The 16119-nt window shown below is 40.3% G+C and overlaps 1 protein-coding gene across 1 annotated transcript in view; it reads right to left on the bottom strand.

Moving 5' to 3' along the window:
* Positions 1 to 7368: 7368 nt before the first annotated feature.
* Positions 7369 to 16119, bottom strand: part of LOC138753238 (uncharacterized) — a 94537-nt gene continuing 85786 nt past the window's right edge. The window contains exons 20-24 of the mRNA XM_069916044.1: positions 14897 to 15005; positions 13322 to 13482; positions 12955 to 13091; positions 11845 to 11918; positions 7369 to 10650 (exon numbers count right to left, since the gene is read on the bottom strand). Of these exons, the coding sequence (XP_069772145.1) occupies positions 7832 to 10650; positions 11845 to 11918; positions 12955 to 13091; positions 13322 to 13482; positions 14897 to 15005 (3300 nt within the window). The 3' untranslated portion in view covers positions 7369 to 7831. The remainder of the gene's footprint in view (positions 10651 to 11844; positions 11919 to 12954; positions 13092 to 13321; positions 13483 to 14896; positions 15006 to 16119) is intronic.

The raw sequence follows: 16119 nt of genomic DNA, 5'->3' as shown, positions 1-16119 counted from the left end.
ACAGGCTGGGACAAGTCCTGAAGAGCTGGTTTTAACCAGTCCAGCATGAATAACTCCTCCTTGCCCCCAATGTCAAAGGTGAATGTTGAAGCGTTTCTGTGTAGTACCCTGTATGGACCTTCATAAGGTTGGTGAAGGGGGGGACCTGTGTGCACCCCTGTGCACGAACACATACTCACAGGAGGACAAGTCCAGAGATTAGTTGCAGGGGTGTTGACCATGTTGCAATGGCGGGAGTGGTGCAATAGAGTCCAGTTAGTCACACAGATTTTGAGGACAATGGTGGTGTTGGTGTTTTGCTTGGTTGCTGGAGGGAGGAATTGGGCAGGTACTGTGATGGTCTCACCATAGACTAGTTTGGCAGAGGATGCCCCGAGGCCATCTTTGGGCCCTGTGCGAATCCCCAGGAGAACCCAGGGCAGTTTGTCCACCCAGTTGGGCTTCTTGAGGCCTGCCATCAGCACCGATTTGAGATGGCAATGGAAGCACACATCTAGCCCATTGACTTGAGGGACATAAGCTGTGGTGCGATGCAGCTGGGTGCACAGGAGTCTAGACAGTTCTGTCCACAGGGTGGAGGTGAATTGCACCCCAGGTCAGTTATACCGTTGATATGCCATAGATAAGAACCAATCAAGTATCATTCCAATACAGGGCTTTAATTAACAGATGAAAAGCCACCTCTAAACTGGCCAGTGGGAAAAGGTTCTCCATCTATTATAACAGTAGGGTGGAGTATCTCTACAACCATAGCCAATAGCAAGCAGCCAGTATAATATGCCCCTCCCCATTACATCATTACAAGCATCTGCTGGAACACCAAAGCATGCAACCCAGGTGGCGAGGATAACTCTGGCACATCTCTGTGGAGGTGTCTGGAATGGGAATGGCCTCTGGCCAGCAAGTGAACCTGTCTAACACCATGATAGTGTGTCCCCTGGGAGACTGGCAAGGGTCCAGCCATGTCAAGATGGATGGGTTGGAACCTGCATGTCGGGGTGTCGAACTGCTGGAGTTGGTGCTTGGTGTGCTGCTGGACTTTGGCTGTCTGGCAGTCTGTGCAGGTTTTCGCCCACTCCATGACTTGTATATGCAGGCCGTGCCAAACAAATGTTGCGGACACCAGTCACAGTGTTGTGCAGAATGAAGGCAGGGATGAGAGGTTGGGGTTGCCCAGTGGAAACGTTGCATAGGAGCATAGAGCCATCAGCGTCAAGTGGGAGGTATTTGAGCTGCAACCCTGTGATTGCAGTTCTGAAGGTGAGTGATGAACGGCTAGGTAGAGAGTGAGTAGTTCCCGGTCAAATGCACTGTATTTGAGTTCGGGCAGTCGCAGGTGTTGACTGGAAAAAGGCAGAGTCTCCATAAGTCATCAATAAACTGTTCCAGGACAGTGCCCACTGCTGTGTTGGGCACCTCGACTGTGAGGGTCATAGGTACATCCATTCATGGGTGTACTAGCATCATTGTGTGGGCCAGGACCTCTTGGCTCTACTTGAAAGTGGTGTGAGCCTCATGGCTCCATTCGAGCTCCTTCGATGCGCCTGATATTAGTGGGAAGAGAGGGCGCACAATCTTGGCTGCTGCAGGGATGAATCTGTTGTGAAAATTTACCATGCCCATGAACTCCTGCAAGCCCTTCAGTGTTGTTGGTCTGGCGAAGCGTCGTATGGCATCCACTTTGTTTGGTAAAGGGGTGGTGCTGACTGTAATGATTTTGTGGCCCAGAAAGTTTATTTCCTGAGGCCAATCTGGCACTTCTCTGGGTTAATGGTGAGGCTGAACTGTGTGAGCTGGCAGAGATGTGTCATGTATTCCTCAGGCGATTTGCTGTCTACCAGGATGTCGTCGAGGTAGATGAATAGAAAAGGCAAATCTCTGCTGACCACATCCACGAAGCACTGGAATGTCTGCGCCACATTCTTTAAACCAAATGGCATGTGTAAAAACTCAAACAGGCTGAACAGGGTGATGATAGCCATCTTTTGGATGTCATCCAGGTGCATGGGGATCTGGCGGTATCCCTGGATTAGGTTGACTTTGGAGAAAAGCTTTGCGCCATGGAGGTTCACTGCAAAATCCTGGATACGGAGAATTGGATAGCGGTCTGGCATTGTTGAGACTTCTGTAATCACCATAGGGTCTCCAGCTGCTGTTGGACTTGGGCACCAAGTGGAGGGTGAGGCCCATGGGCTATCGGAATGAAGGATGATGCTGAGTTCCTCCATGTGTCTAAACTCTTCCTTGGTGTGCCTAAGTATGTCTGCGACCAGGCAGTGGGCCCGTGAATACAATAGTAGGCCAGTTGCTATATGGTGTTGAATGCCATGCTTAGGGGTGCAGAATGGAGGGAAATTCTGTGAGGAGGCAGCTGTACTGGTCCTGTTCAGTTTCCACAGAAGCAAGTTGGGTGGAAGGCTCATTGGACTTGCCAAGGGTCCATGTGGAAAGTCTCAGCATGAACTAGTTGTCTGCCTTGGAGGTCAACAAGTAGGGAGTGAACCTGGAGGAAATCCGTGACTAGCAGAGGTTTGTCCACCGAAGTGAGCATGAAGGACCATCGGAATGTGGTGTCTCTGAAACATTCAGGAATTCACCTTTTTCCAAAGGTTCTGATAGCAGTGTTATTGGCAGGGAAGGGCCATGGGGTCTCTTGCGCGTCTTGAGCACTGTAGGAGGTATGACACTTATCCCTGCCCCCATGTCCATGAGGAACCTGTGGCCTGAGATGCTGTCCCAGATGTGGAGAAGGCTATTCAGTTGACCAGCTGCCATAGCCATCAACAGCGGCTGGCCCCATCATTTCCCGGGAACAAACATGGCTGGGGGCACCTGCGTGCAGACACCCCCCCAATGTTGGTGGTAGAAACACCATTTGGGAATGGACCTCTCTGGTGGGGTGGGGCCTGCTCAGACAGTGGACTGGATTTTGGCATTGTCCTTGTTGTATGCCGTTTAACGTGTCTGACCAAGTCTATGGCTTCATGCTTGGAATGGTAGAGAACATCCGCTCGCACCGGAACCTTGCGTGGGTCTCTGAAGTCCACGTCAGCCAACAGGAGTCTGATATCTTTGGGCATCTGCTTGAGAAATGCATGCTAGAACATGAGGCAGGGTTTGTGCCCTTCTGCCAGTGTGAGCATCTTGTCCATGAGGGCAGAGGGGGTCCTATCGCCTCGGCCACCCAAGTGAAGGAGCCTGGCTGCTCACTTGCATCGTGAAAGGCCAAAAGTGTTAATGAGGTTTTTCAGAGCCACATAAGCTGTCCAAATTCCAAATCCAATTTGTAATGATTGCATTGGCAGTGGCCAGGTGGTGCGTAACGGTTACCTGGAAATCTGACTCTCACTTCCCCATTGCGCGCTGAATGCAAAGCTGTGTTCCCTTGTAGAAATTTACCTATAACTTCAGGAAAATATATAACATTATTCTAAAAATTTGTCAACCATATTTAAATTTTATAGGAGTACAGTTATAGTGTGGAGCTGTGCATCTCACTGCCCTGCATTCCCCTTCTAGCCTTCTACTGAGGGAGGGGCAGAGGAGGCCCATTCCATCCCCATCAAGTAAAGTCAAAAAAATGTAGCAGCTAAGGGGCTGTGACAAATCCCTGATGTGTTCCCTACCTTTGTTGTGGGTGTCTTGAATGTTGTGCATAATTATGGTCTGTTGAGTGTGATGAGGGAAAATGGTTCAGACTGAATGGCAAATTTTGTATATAATGGATGACTAATTTGTGATTGATAACTGGAAATTGAGTTTGAAAATCTATAAATAAAATATTTTTTTAAAATTAAAACTGTGGATCACAGGGGCAAATAAAGGAAAAAAGTGTCTTGTCCCAAACATTATGGAGGACACTGTACGATGTGTTCTGTTGCTTTAGTGATATCCATTTGGACTTGTGCACAAGGTTGTGCTATCGAGGATGTTTATCTCATTGAAACATTTTGAATGTTGAAAGGCATGGACAGAAAAGGTTGTTTCCCATGGTGAGAGATTGGAGAACAAGATGGCACAATTTCAGGATGGAAATTGTCTGTTTGGAACAGAGATGTGGAGGAATAACTTCAGCCAAAGGGTGGTAAATCTGGGGAATTTGTTTCCACAGGTATTTGTGGAGGCCAGGTCACTAGATGCATTCAAGTCAGAGATTGAATGGTTCTTGATTACAATATTCACAAGACAAAGGCACAGAAGGCGGCCACTAGGCTCATCGAGTCTGTTCCGTAAATCTACACAAAGCTACTCGATGCTAGTTCCAGTTTCCAGCCTTTTCCTCATATCCCTTGATACCCTCATTAGTCACGTCATCGAGGGTTATGGGGAAAAGGCCAGGCAGTTGGGTTGAGTGGGAAAATGGATCAGCTAATGATTAAATGATGGTGTGAACTTGAGCTGAATCGTCTATTTCTGCTCCTATGTCTTAAGGTCTTATGATGGAGATTTAAGAAGATCTGATAGAAACATAAAATTACGAGAGGCATGGAAATGATAGAAAATAGTTTTTTTTAAATTTGCGAGGGTAAAAGATTCAATTATCATTGAACATATGCTTAATATGAGGGAGAGTGGGGTAACATTTTGAGAAGATTTGCAAGGCAAGGTGTTTTTTAACTGCACAGATTGATGTGCTTGACACAGTGGTGAAAGCAGAAAAGATAGGAGAATTTAAGAAGCTTCTCAATATACAACATGAATTTGCTGGGAATGGCCGGAGATGGAAACAGAAAGATTTAATTTCATCTGGCATATGTTTGGTAGGGACAGAAGAACCTATTCCTCTGGTGCTTATTCTGTGCTCTGAGTGGAATGTTGAGTTGCCTTTTTGCCATGAATGATTCCTCGTGTCTCAGATGCAGAGTGCTTCATGGTTGGGAAATTGTCCATTATTTGTGTGTCATGGAACATCCAATGGAGTGATTTTTACTTCTCAGTTACATTGTATCCTGATTTACATATTTTACCACAAAGGTAAAAATAGGGAAAAATACACAACAGGGACAGATTGTGATTTCATTCAGTCAGTTGTCCACAGTTTGAGGATAACTTTGGGAATGCAAAAAGCTGAAAATGGACCATGGCAAAGAGAAAAGAAACAGATGCATAATTTTTAGAAAAGAACATCTGCAGTTTTGTGGAAAATTCTCACAATCTGCTGTTCCAATAATTTTATAACTCAACACAAACATTAAGTTCACAGATTGACCAATATAAGGCACAGAAAAAGAAAAGAAATGAGGAGACACCACTTAATGGAGAAAAAAAAATCTTTTTACACTGTTTGGTTATGTTAGCTTAGCAGTTAGTGCAACACTGTTACAGAACCAATGATCGGGGCCACACTGTCTGTAAGGAGTTTGTACATTCTCCCCATGTCTGCATGGGTTCCCCTGGATGCTTTGGTTTCCTCCCACTGTTCACAAGTACTGGGGGTTGAGGTTAATTAGGTGACACAGTCGTGAGCCAAAAGGGCTTGTTACGATGTTGCATATTTAAATTTAAAACATTAAAAATAGGTATCTGGTGTAATCTTTGGCTCTTTTATCAAGGCATTTTGGAAAATATCAGGTCAAATAAAAAATAGCCTATGTGAACAAGAAACAGGGATAAATCAGATAAAATCAAGAAAAGTGTGGCATATTTCAAATGACAGCAGGATTAAACAACTTTCAAAGAAACTGAAAGAAACACATTCCCCATCAACATCCTGGCAATTTGGTATTAACTTTGAATTTATGAAACAACTTCCAATGTGATTTCAGTCTTTGCATTCAGCAGAGCAGAGGGAAAACAGACACAAATCTTTGGATTTCTAGGACCAGTTTCCCTATCCTACTGACTGAGCTCCTCTTAAATATCACTCAGATGATGTTTAGGTGGTGCCTGCTGAGAAATAAACACTGGACAATCCACGTCTTAATTTGTGGACTTTATAGGGAAGAAAGCCTCTATTTAGCCTCTTATGTAGAAGTCAGATTTTCTGGTGGTGGCTCAGCCTCACTTCTGCACTGGAAAGAATTGTCCTGAAATGTTGCGCTCAAGTTCCTGGAGTGAAATGGACAGAAGGATTTTCTCACTTGGCCGCCTCGGATTTTGTCACCAAATTCCTAAAACAGCATACATTGGTTTGATACATCTCCTCAAACTATAGCATGGCACCAATTGAGTGAAAATTGCAGACCTTTTGGTTTGTGTGGCCGAACTATATGGAGCATAGACCATTTTGACTGTTTGGTCTGTGGCAGTGTTTATTCTCAACATAAAATTCCTTCCTGTCGCAAAACTTTGCCTGTGCCAGCATATCCTTTGGTTCTTTCTCCCTTTTGTTCTACCTAACCTAGATAGCTACACTATATTTTCTCTGTGATAAGTCTTATTTCCAGTTTAACCTCAAGGCAGGAGGATCTTGCATTTCTGAGCAATATGAGCTGATGGCATTTATCTGTTTGTTTCCTTTCTTTTTAACCCTCCAACACATTGGTCTCTTTGCCTGCTTGAAGTTGGCCAGGTTGGCTTCATGGAGCATTGACAGCATTTACAAAACTAAATGTTGAATGTCTGTGAAGTGATGAGGCACAATAAAAATAGTTTCATCTGACTGCCTCCAGGGAGCAGAACAGCAATGATCTAAGAGAAACATCTGCCCACTGGTTTTGGTTCTGAAGAATGGCTGTAGTCCTTTCAGATTTTCATTTCCTATACCCTGGCTATATCCAGATATCCATGCATTATGCATCATTTTGAATTGCTTAAAAAAAATTGTAAAGAACAACAAATTTGAATTGAATTTCTACATTTAGACAACTTGCTTTTGTGACATAGACTATAAAAGAACGAGGAGGGGGAAATTAGCAAGCTGCAACATGGGAAGCAAAGCAGCTAGATCATGTCAAAAAGATCTGACAGCCAAGGAAATAATAGCCAGAAAATCTGTTCCATACAACTGGCTGGTTGGAGCAATATATATTGATTGGAGAACAGGAGCGATTTCTCAAACTTTTCTTTAAGATTATACTTTTTTTTGGCTCATGTAAACTGGAGGGAAAACAAAACTAGCTTAATGTCTCAGGACTGCACCAGAAGTAATCACGTGGAGAATGTGGTCAAATCCTAGGAGTTGGATGAGAATTTTCTTGCATCTACAAATGAAGTAATCCTAGTACACTTCATCTGCTTGCAAGAGAACAGTTAATTTGAAGTTGTGCAATGACTTGGTTCAGCATATTATACTTCTCCAGTGAACAATGTTACATGGATTTTGGTTTTCCACTCATCAAATAAAAGGCTCTAGACATCTCCATGCAGAAAGCCAGGGGAATAATTTAAAAAATCAAAGACTAAGTCAGCAGGTTTATTTATACATGCTTTAATTTTAAAAAAAGTCAGGTAACTATTCCAAACCATCAGTTTCCCATTAGCAACCAATCTGTTTTAAGTCTGTCTTTTTCAGGGTAACATACTGGCTAGGAAAGAAAGAACATTGTGGCATTCTTTAGATCTTTTGTCTACCTGAATCACTGCGAAGGGCCATGAGGAAATAAAGTATTGTTCAGTATATTAAGAAGGATTACCCAATATAAAATCATACAACATGAAGGAAACTATTCCATTGTACCTTTGAAAGGGATATTTGATTGGTTTGACTCTCACTTTCCTTCCCTTTAGCTCAGCAAATTTTTCCTTTGAAATAATTCATCCAATTCCTCTTTAAAGTTACTGTTGCTTCCATTAACTCCCTTTGATACACTGCATTCCAGGTCATAACTGCTGTGTAAAAGTTTCCTTCCACCCCTCTTATGCAATTCATTAATTAATTATATTGAAACAATTACTTTAAATAAATTGTATCAGTACTCACAGTCCAACATTCTACTGCAGGCTGTGGACAGAGAATTAGTTTTGCTTCTTTATTTCCAATACCTTTTCTCTTGATTTTTTTGTATTCTTTTCTGGCTTCATCTATGATTTCTATAATTAATTTTTTAGTCACATTATCAATAGAATTTTGACTGCAGCTTGCCTTTGCAATTCTACTTTTATCTTGGAGCTGCATATAGTCTGGTATATAAAGGCCAGAGTCCTCTTTGTAGGATCTGTCGTGATCTCTCCGTCCTTTCACTGGCTGGAATTTTTGATGAGTTAATTCAGAATAACATTGCTGAATATGATGTTGGCTGACCCTCTTTTGGGTGTTTTGATTTTTCTGGTCTCTGATGCTGGTCACTTCACTCAAAGTTCCTTCTGCAAGATGTTCAGAGAGATATTCTTCAGCATCATTCACTGACTGCTCACTGTTTTTGCCCATTGAGTGCTGTTGTGCCCAAGTACAGACTAAACCTGAATTGAGATGAGCATCTAAATGCTCCAATTCAGCATCACACAAATCTTGAGAACCTAAAAAAGATTCAACTGTCTTTGTTCTCTCCAGAATTACCCATTCCAGCTCAAGATCATTGCGACCACTCCAATGTGCCTCTCCCTGGTCACCTTGGTCTGAAATAGGCCTTTTATCCCTTGTCTTTGGAGCAATTCCCTTTTCATTTACTTTCTCTTCAGGTTCTTCTTCAAAAGAATGAGCTTGTTTCAACTCCTCATCCAGATTTCTCTGGTAGGGCATTGGTGGTCCCTCAGAGAAGGAGTCTTCACAGTTAATGATATCAGTAATATCATCAAAATTATGCCATTGTTGGGAAATCTCTTCTGGAGTGACAAATTTGCCACATTTCATTCTGGATTCAATATATTTCAGCTCAAAAAAGGCTCCATAATGTTTTCCTTTTGATTTATGTAGTTCTGCACCACCACAATAATCCTGACCAAATGTTGTGTGTCCTTTAAATGTTAAGGAATCAGGCTCCTTATTATCTACCATCACTTGATCTTTGACAGGAAACCATTTTAAATGATTGCCCATTCGTTGTTCTGTTTGAGATTGGTGAATTCTTAAGGGTACTACCAAGAGACTATCTCCACAAAACTGTGCAGTTGTTTCCTGGTCCCCACTTGTCCTGAGGGGACATTTCTCTGCAACATTGCTTTTGATTTCTTCCATCATTTTTTCAATATGTGGAGGAGAAAGGCAAGTGAAATCAACAGATTTTTTATCACTCACAGATGATTCATATATAGAAGAGTTGCCAGTAGACGAAGGTGCTAAGTCTTCAGTTCGAACATTTCCACTTTCTCTTGATGGAGATGAAAGCTCTTTGTTTTGGCATATAATAATTTCCTCAGGCAGTGGAGGAAAGTCTTCATTTTCAAACGAAATACTTGCTTCAGCAGGAGGTGAAAAGGTTTCATTTTCATACAGCATTGATTCATCAACTACAGATTTAAACTCATTCATACAGTGCATATTATCTTCCTTAATTGGAGATGATAACTCTTCATTTATGAATGAGATTTCTTCCACGAGAGATATCTTTTCCTTTTGAGCTGATGAGTTAATGAATGGAATGTCCAAAGATTTCTTTTTGCAACTGGTCTTTAAAACTGGCAATAAATCTTGTTGACTGCACAACATTCCTTCAGCATTCAAGAATATAATTTTAACACTTGTTGATGCAATGCCTGATATTGATGCAGGTTCCAGATCTTTGATATACAAGGCAAGTTCTTCAACTGCTTCACTTCTTAACGAATTTGCTTCTTGGGCTAAAGATTGGAATGTTTCATTAGTACACAAAATACCTTTCCCAGACAATTGCGCTTTCCCTCTGTTTAACAAAACAATGTCTTCTGACTTATCTTCAATGCTGGAAAAATCATCAATGAATGAAAGGAAATTTACTGCAGAAATAACTTCTGCAGTCCTGAAGTCTCGAGCAAGGATCCACTGACAATGTAACAAACCTGCATCCTCTTTCAGCCAGCAACTGCTTTTCAGTGGAAGAGGAACTGAAGCTTGTGCACAAAGATCATCAGCTTTCCAAGGGGGTGATTCAGCAGCTATCATTTCTTGGCAACTAATTTCACTTGATCTTAATTCCAAAGCAGGTTGTTGGTTAGAAGAAGGCATGAAACCAGAGAGATTTGTCAAATTAAAACAAAATCCAAATCTATTTTCTTTGATGTCTTCTGCATTCATAACAAAAGTGCTTGATTGATTCATCTCAAATTCTTCTCCTTGATCTGCATCCAGACTGGTATTGCTTTTCTCCAAATACTGAGAGATTTGTAAATAAGTATCTGATATCTTCATGGGAAAATTGCTCCAAAAATCATTTGGATGCAACTGGGCTATCCTTTCAAACAATGATTCTCTTTGTTTTAATGGCAACATGGCCACATTTTGTTCAGCAGAAAATATTTTAGCCACTAGATCACTGCTACTGGTTCTATTGCAAGCTGAATAGTCAGACACATTGCATTGTAGAATCTCTTCCTTGAAGTTGGTGGATGGAACTGATTGCTTTGCAGCAATATTCAAAGTGTCTAGCGAATCTGGGTGGACACACAGTTTAGCAATTTCTGGGTGGTTTTCTTCAGTCTGCAAACAGTCAAGAGAATTGGAAGGAGGATGTGGCTGGGGTTTGGGGCTATGAGACAGCTTTTCATCATTCTTAGTTTTGCTAGGTGAGGGTAAATCCTCGGCTGCAGCCATCTCTTGTGGTTTCAAAGTGTTCACTACATCTTTAGCCTTTTTATCTGAAATGACAATGTGACAATAAGACCACATTCAATCTCTTCTTGCGTCATCTTCCTGCATTGCAGGGGCACATTTCCCTTTCCATTGTGCTCAAGTAATAGGCAGGCAGTTAAAAAAAAATTGTCGTACCTCTACCTTAATCTATTGGGCAGTTTCTACCTGCAGCTCTCTAGCTGCATTTTTAAAAAAAAACATTCAGGCCTTTCCAAAGGAGTACCGAATCAAAGATGCATCTGAGTGATGCATCTGGCTTAGTACTTAAGAGAGAAAAAAAATTAGAAAATATCCTGCTAGAGTAAGGAAAGGAGACTGTGCTGTAAATTATCTGTAGCCTATGTAATTCTGTGCACACTTGTTTACATTGTGTGCAACATAAAAGAAACAATTGTTTTAAGAAAAATTGTTTTGGAGTTTGCTGTCAGCAACATTGGGCTAATGCTCAAAGTGGACCTTGAAAAGCACAACAGAAAGATTTTTGTGGAATTTTGAGCATTGATTTCCCAATTCCACATATTACTCTGAATGTATGGCTACAGAGAAAAGAAAAGGCATGAAGAAACAATGCAGCAATCAGGTGGGGTTATTTGCAAATTGAAGAAATCTCAGAGTCTGGAAAGCAGAAAATATGTAAGAATTCTATTTCATATTTGAAATTATTGCATGGAGAAGTACTAAACTGGACCGAAGAATGAGGACCAGAGGACACTTTTTTGTCAGGTTGTACTTGTGCAACTGGATGATAATAAACTTGCACTTAAACTGAGAGCCACTTGAGACCATATCAAATATCAAACATAAGGAATAAATCACAAGATTTTCATTTGAAAAAACATGCAATTTTTTTTTATCTATCATTCTCAGTGAATGAGACTCCAGAAATGAAACATTCAATTTTTAAGGCCAAAAAGGATGTTCAGTAATAGATATAATGAGGAACTCTATTAAAAAGTAAATTGCTCAGGATAAAACAAGGCTTAATATTTTGAAGTTTTAAATTCATGTAAAATGACCGATTGTGATTGCATATGCAAAGGCTATAGGAGAGCACAATGTCAAGTAAAGAGGTCATCAACCAAAGCATTTTCCATAGTTCTGCTTAACCGTGCATGCATGATATCAGAAGTTACCATCAATTTAAATCAGAAGCAATAATGAACATCGGCATTGTTTCCAGCCTTTTTTGTATCCCCTACCTTGCTCTGAAGGCAAGTCTTGTGACTGAAGTACCATAGCACCTTCTTTTGCTGAATGTTGAAGAAGATTGGATCTAGGTGGAGGTAGAAATTCTTTCATTATTTCTCCCTTGTACATTTAATTGAAGCTCACATTCAATTGTAATATTAAATGAAAGACGCAATATTAAAAACAGAAAAATGTCGGAGGAACTCAGCAGGTCATATAGTGCCCATAGAAGATAAAGATATATAACCAATGTTTTGTGCCCAAGGCCTTCTTCAAGGAATTCAATTTTATCATGTTCTGGGGTAGGTAAGTGCAGAAGAATCTAAATTTATTGCATTTTGCAGGAATATGCAAGTGAGCATCCCTAGCATGAATAAGTTCACTCATCCATGATGTTAGTGTATATTTTTACACTGATTACTGGGGATGAAGTAATGGGGATGGAGGTGCCTCTCAGTGTACTCCTCATTGCAATTTGTTTGAAATTTTGGTTTCAACTCCTTTTTCTCCTTATCTGATCTTTTTGTGCATTTTTTCCATGGTCATTCTCTATACTTATCTTTTTCTGTTTCTTTTTGATTCCTCCTGCTTTTCAATCATTTTACAACCAAAAGTAACTCTATACACAAGGCAGGAAAACACAGGACCATAATATTCAGGACTTCAAAGCCAAGCACAGGGGCATTCTCAGGAATTTAAACACACCCAATTTTGTAGTACGTTTAACCCTTACATATCACTTGTACCCATGCACATCCCTGATGTGTTCAAAGAGTACTGGGAGAAAGGATGTTTCTGCTGGTTTCATCCTGTGAATGTTCCTGGTCTTATCCAATTTTAACAATCTGTGGTTTTTCCAGTAAAATATCAAGGGATTACAAACTGAAATGAGAATTCAACTGAATTTTTCCTGTGCTCTTTTCTCAAGGCAAGGAGTTGGAAAGTATGCCCACAGTTGGACTGGAAACTGGTGATCATGTCCCCAAGCCACTTCAATTCCAGCATTCATTGAAAATATATCAGTTAGGCCCTGCAGATTAGATTTCATTGTCATAAATGGATAACATATAACAAGACCTTCATTTGGGAATGTATTTGTAATGTTTAACATTTCTCTGTACCTCTGCAGCCAAGGAAAATTCACACGTGACTTGCACTGGGCAGCAGTAGGGGTTTTAATTTGAGGCTTTTGAATATAATTGACGTCAGTGTCCAAAATCAATTCAGCTTGTGACCGACTGATATAAGCATCATACACCTGCAATAAAAACAACGGAACTGTAACAGTCACAAATACTGGACAAGTCATTAAACGTGGAAAATAAGAAACACTTTAGAGCAAACAAATACAGGTGTTATTTTAAACAACTACCACTCAGTACCACTTAAACATTCATGATGACCACCCATTTACTAATACAACACCATTCTTTCAGTTGAAAAGGGTAAAAGATAATAAATCATTCTCATTTGATGTATACAACAAACCTCCAGCTGTCTACGCAGTTCAGCTTCCTCCATCTTTAACCTTTCCCTTTGTTGCCTCCGTTGTTCACTCCAAATGCTGCTCATCTTCTCTTTGCAGCTCACCAACTTACAACTCAGTGGTGAGGTGTCAGCTTCTCCAGCTGTTGGTTCTGTAGTGGTTTCTGTTATGAAAAATATTTCAGACTAGCAGGATACCAAGTATTGCCCGGGAAATAAAACACTCAGTTGTTGACTACATGAAACAAAATACTAAAAAACTTCATGGTAATTCTGCTTAATATATTTTTTCCAACACAACTTTTATATTCTTTGCAACAGAGATACATGGTTCAAACAAAGTTCACTTGTGGCAAAAAAGATAAACAATTCTCAGCTAAGTACTTCATAATAAACTGAGCACTGAGACAGACGTATCACTGCTGCTTTGTTTCGTGCTGCCTGCTCCTTGTGTGTCTGGAGCCCTGAGCACTGAAACAGGCGCATGGCTGCTGTTTTGTTTCCTGCTGCCTGCTCCTTGTTTGTCTGGAGCCCTGAGCACTGAGACAGGCGCATGGCTGCTGTTTTGTTTCCTGCTGCCTGCTCCTTGTTTGTCTGGAGCCCTGAGCACTGAGACAGGTGCATGGCTGCTGTTTTGTTTCCTGCTGCCTGGTCCTTGCATGTCTGGAAGTATCAACAGTGAGGCAAGACTGACGTTCCTCTGTTGTCTCTTGCTTTCTCCTTTGTCTAACTCTACAGATTTGTCAAGAGCTTCTGCCAATGTTGCTTCGCTTTTTTGGTCCCAGATTGAACTGGGTTTGGCCATTTGTTTTTATTCTGAATGTACATTCATACACAGCACTGTAACTAATTGAGGTGTCCTGGTGCAAGTTCAATTTATTTTTTGAACTTCACATGATATTTAGCATCAAATGTTACCACAATTAGAGTAAACAATATTGCAAAAGTCAGTGCTAGTAAATACTTGCATAATAAACAGTAATGCAAGTAAGTGCAAACTGGTCAAAAATTACTTTTGAACTTCATATGACCTTAAAGGTTAAATTCAATGATATCATGACATTCAAAATCAAATGTTACCCCTACTGAACCTCCTTGGATATTTCTAGAGTGCTCCATATTTGATTTGCATGGAGAACAGATGAATGAACAGACATAAATGTACAAATATATATCAGATTGATCACATGGCTGTTGCAAGTCCTATTGTACAAGTTGTTATGGCAATACATAATAGCAGCTGGAACTTGCTGCAGTACTTATTGCCAGTTGGAAAGAATTGGCCATTTAATTGCAATTTGGTAACATAACGACATAGAATGTGGTATTTTCACCATATCCATTTTTAGCTTTGGACTATTATTTTAAAAATCATGTTCTGTTATTTTAAAATTAACAATTCTCTACATCTATTTTGGAAAGGAAAAGTAATTGCTATCAAACCTGACAAATGGAATTTATTTGTGTATGGTACAAACCAGACACAACCACATACAGAGAAATAACATAGCCAACTTCTAGAGTTGTGATGACATCATAATTTCTGTTTTTAAGGCAATAGACAGATTCACTTCTTACCACTGGCAAGGAAGCCTTTCCCTGATTGATTCTTGGTTGCTTTCATCACCAATTTTTCAGAAGGTTCCAGAACAACAGTAGAAATTTGTTTCAGAATTTCAGCAGGTTGCTGTAAAGAAGAAACACAAATATAAAAGGTGTGATTTCAACTGCAAGTTCAAAACACATATCAAATTCCACAAGAAATTTGTTGGTCAGTCTGGTTCAGCTCAGCCATGCTTTTCCCAAGATACTTGCAATTGTTAATCCTTGAGGAGAAGGTATTGTATTATGTTGTTCCAGATCAGTGGTTCTCAATGTTATTTTTTTCCCACTCACATATCACCTTAAGTAATCCATTACTAATCACGGAGCACCTATGGCATAGGTGGTATGCGAGTAGAAAGAAAAAAGTTGAGAACCATTGTTCCAGGTGGTTTCAGCTCTGGAATGGATATGTGATGGTAACCTGCTGAGATTGGAGATGTCATTAATGCATCCAGCTGTAAGATCACTGCTCATCCATTTGGTCATTTCCAGAGATGCATGTTTGGAGATGAACTGCCTCTACTTGGAAAAGTATTATCTAGTTTGGCATGGAGGACAGCCAAATCATCAGTATCGAAGAAACAAGCATGAATTCACAGGTTCTTTTGTTCCTTTGTAAATTGTTACTGTTTCAAATTTATGATATATCTGCCAATCTGGTGCTTACTTTCATCTATATCCTTACTTACACAAGCAGATTGGGATGATACAAGACTTTTTAAAAGAATGAGAGGAGATCCCATCAAAACAATTTTTTCAAGGTTTTCTCAAATAGACATAGGAGGACATTTCTCCTTGCTGAAGAGTTTAGGATCAAGGTGCATTTATTTTAGAATAAAGAGCAAGCTATTTAAGACTGAGATGCGAAGAAATTCCTAAACTCAGACAGTAGCACTTTTAGATTCTCTATCTAAGATGTCTGTGAAGGCTTGGTTATTACATCATTTAATATAAAGATTAATAGACTACTAGAAATTAAGGTGATCAAGAGAGATAGGAATGGCGCTGGAAATTGTACTGACATAGAAGATCATCTGATCATAATAAATCTTGCGTTCATATGCTTTATTATAATTGTCGACATATTGATATAATTTTGCAATATTCTACAAAATCAAAATGCCCACTAACCCACGCTTGAAATTTCAGATGAAATGTTATGCCCCAACTCTCAGGTACTTTCCAACAAGCAAGAT

This window comes from Narcine bancroftii, chromosome 1 (assembly GCF_036971445.1).
Source record: "Narcine bancroftii isolate sNarBan1 chromosome 1, sNarBan1.hap1, whole genome shotgun sequence".
NCBI classification, from domain to species: domain Eukaryota; kingdom Metazoa; phylum Chordata; class Chondrichthyes; order Torpediniformes; family Narcinidae; genus Narcine; species Narcine bancroftii.
This window is presented reverse-complemented; position numbering and strand designations above follow the sequence as displayed.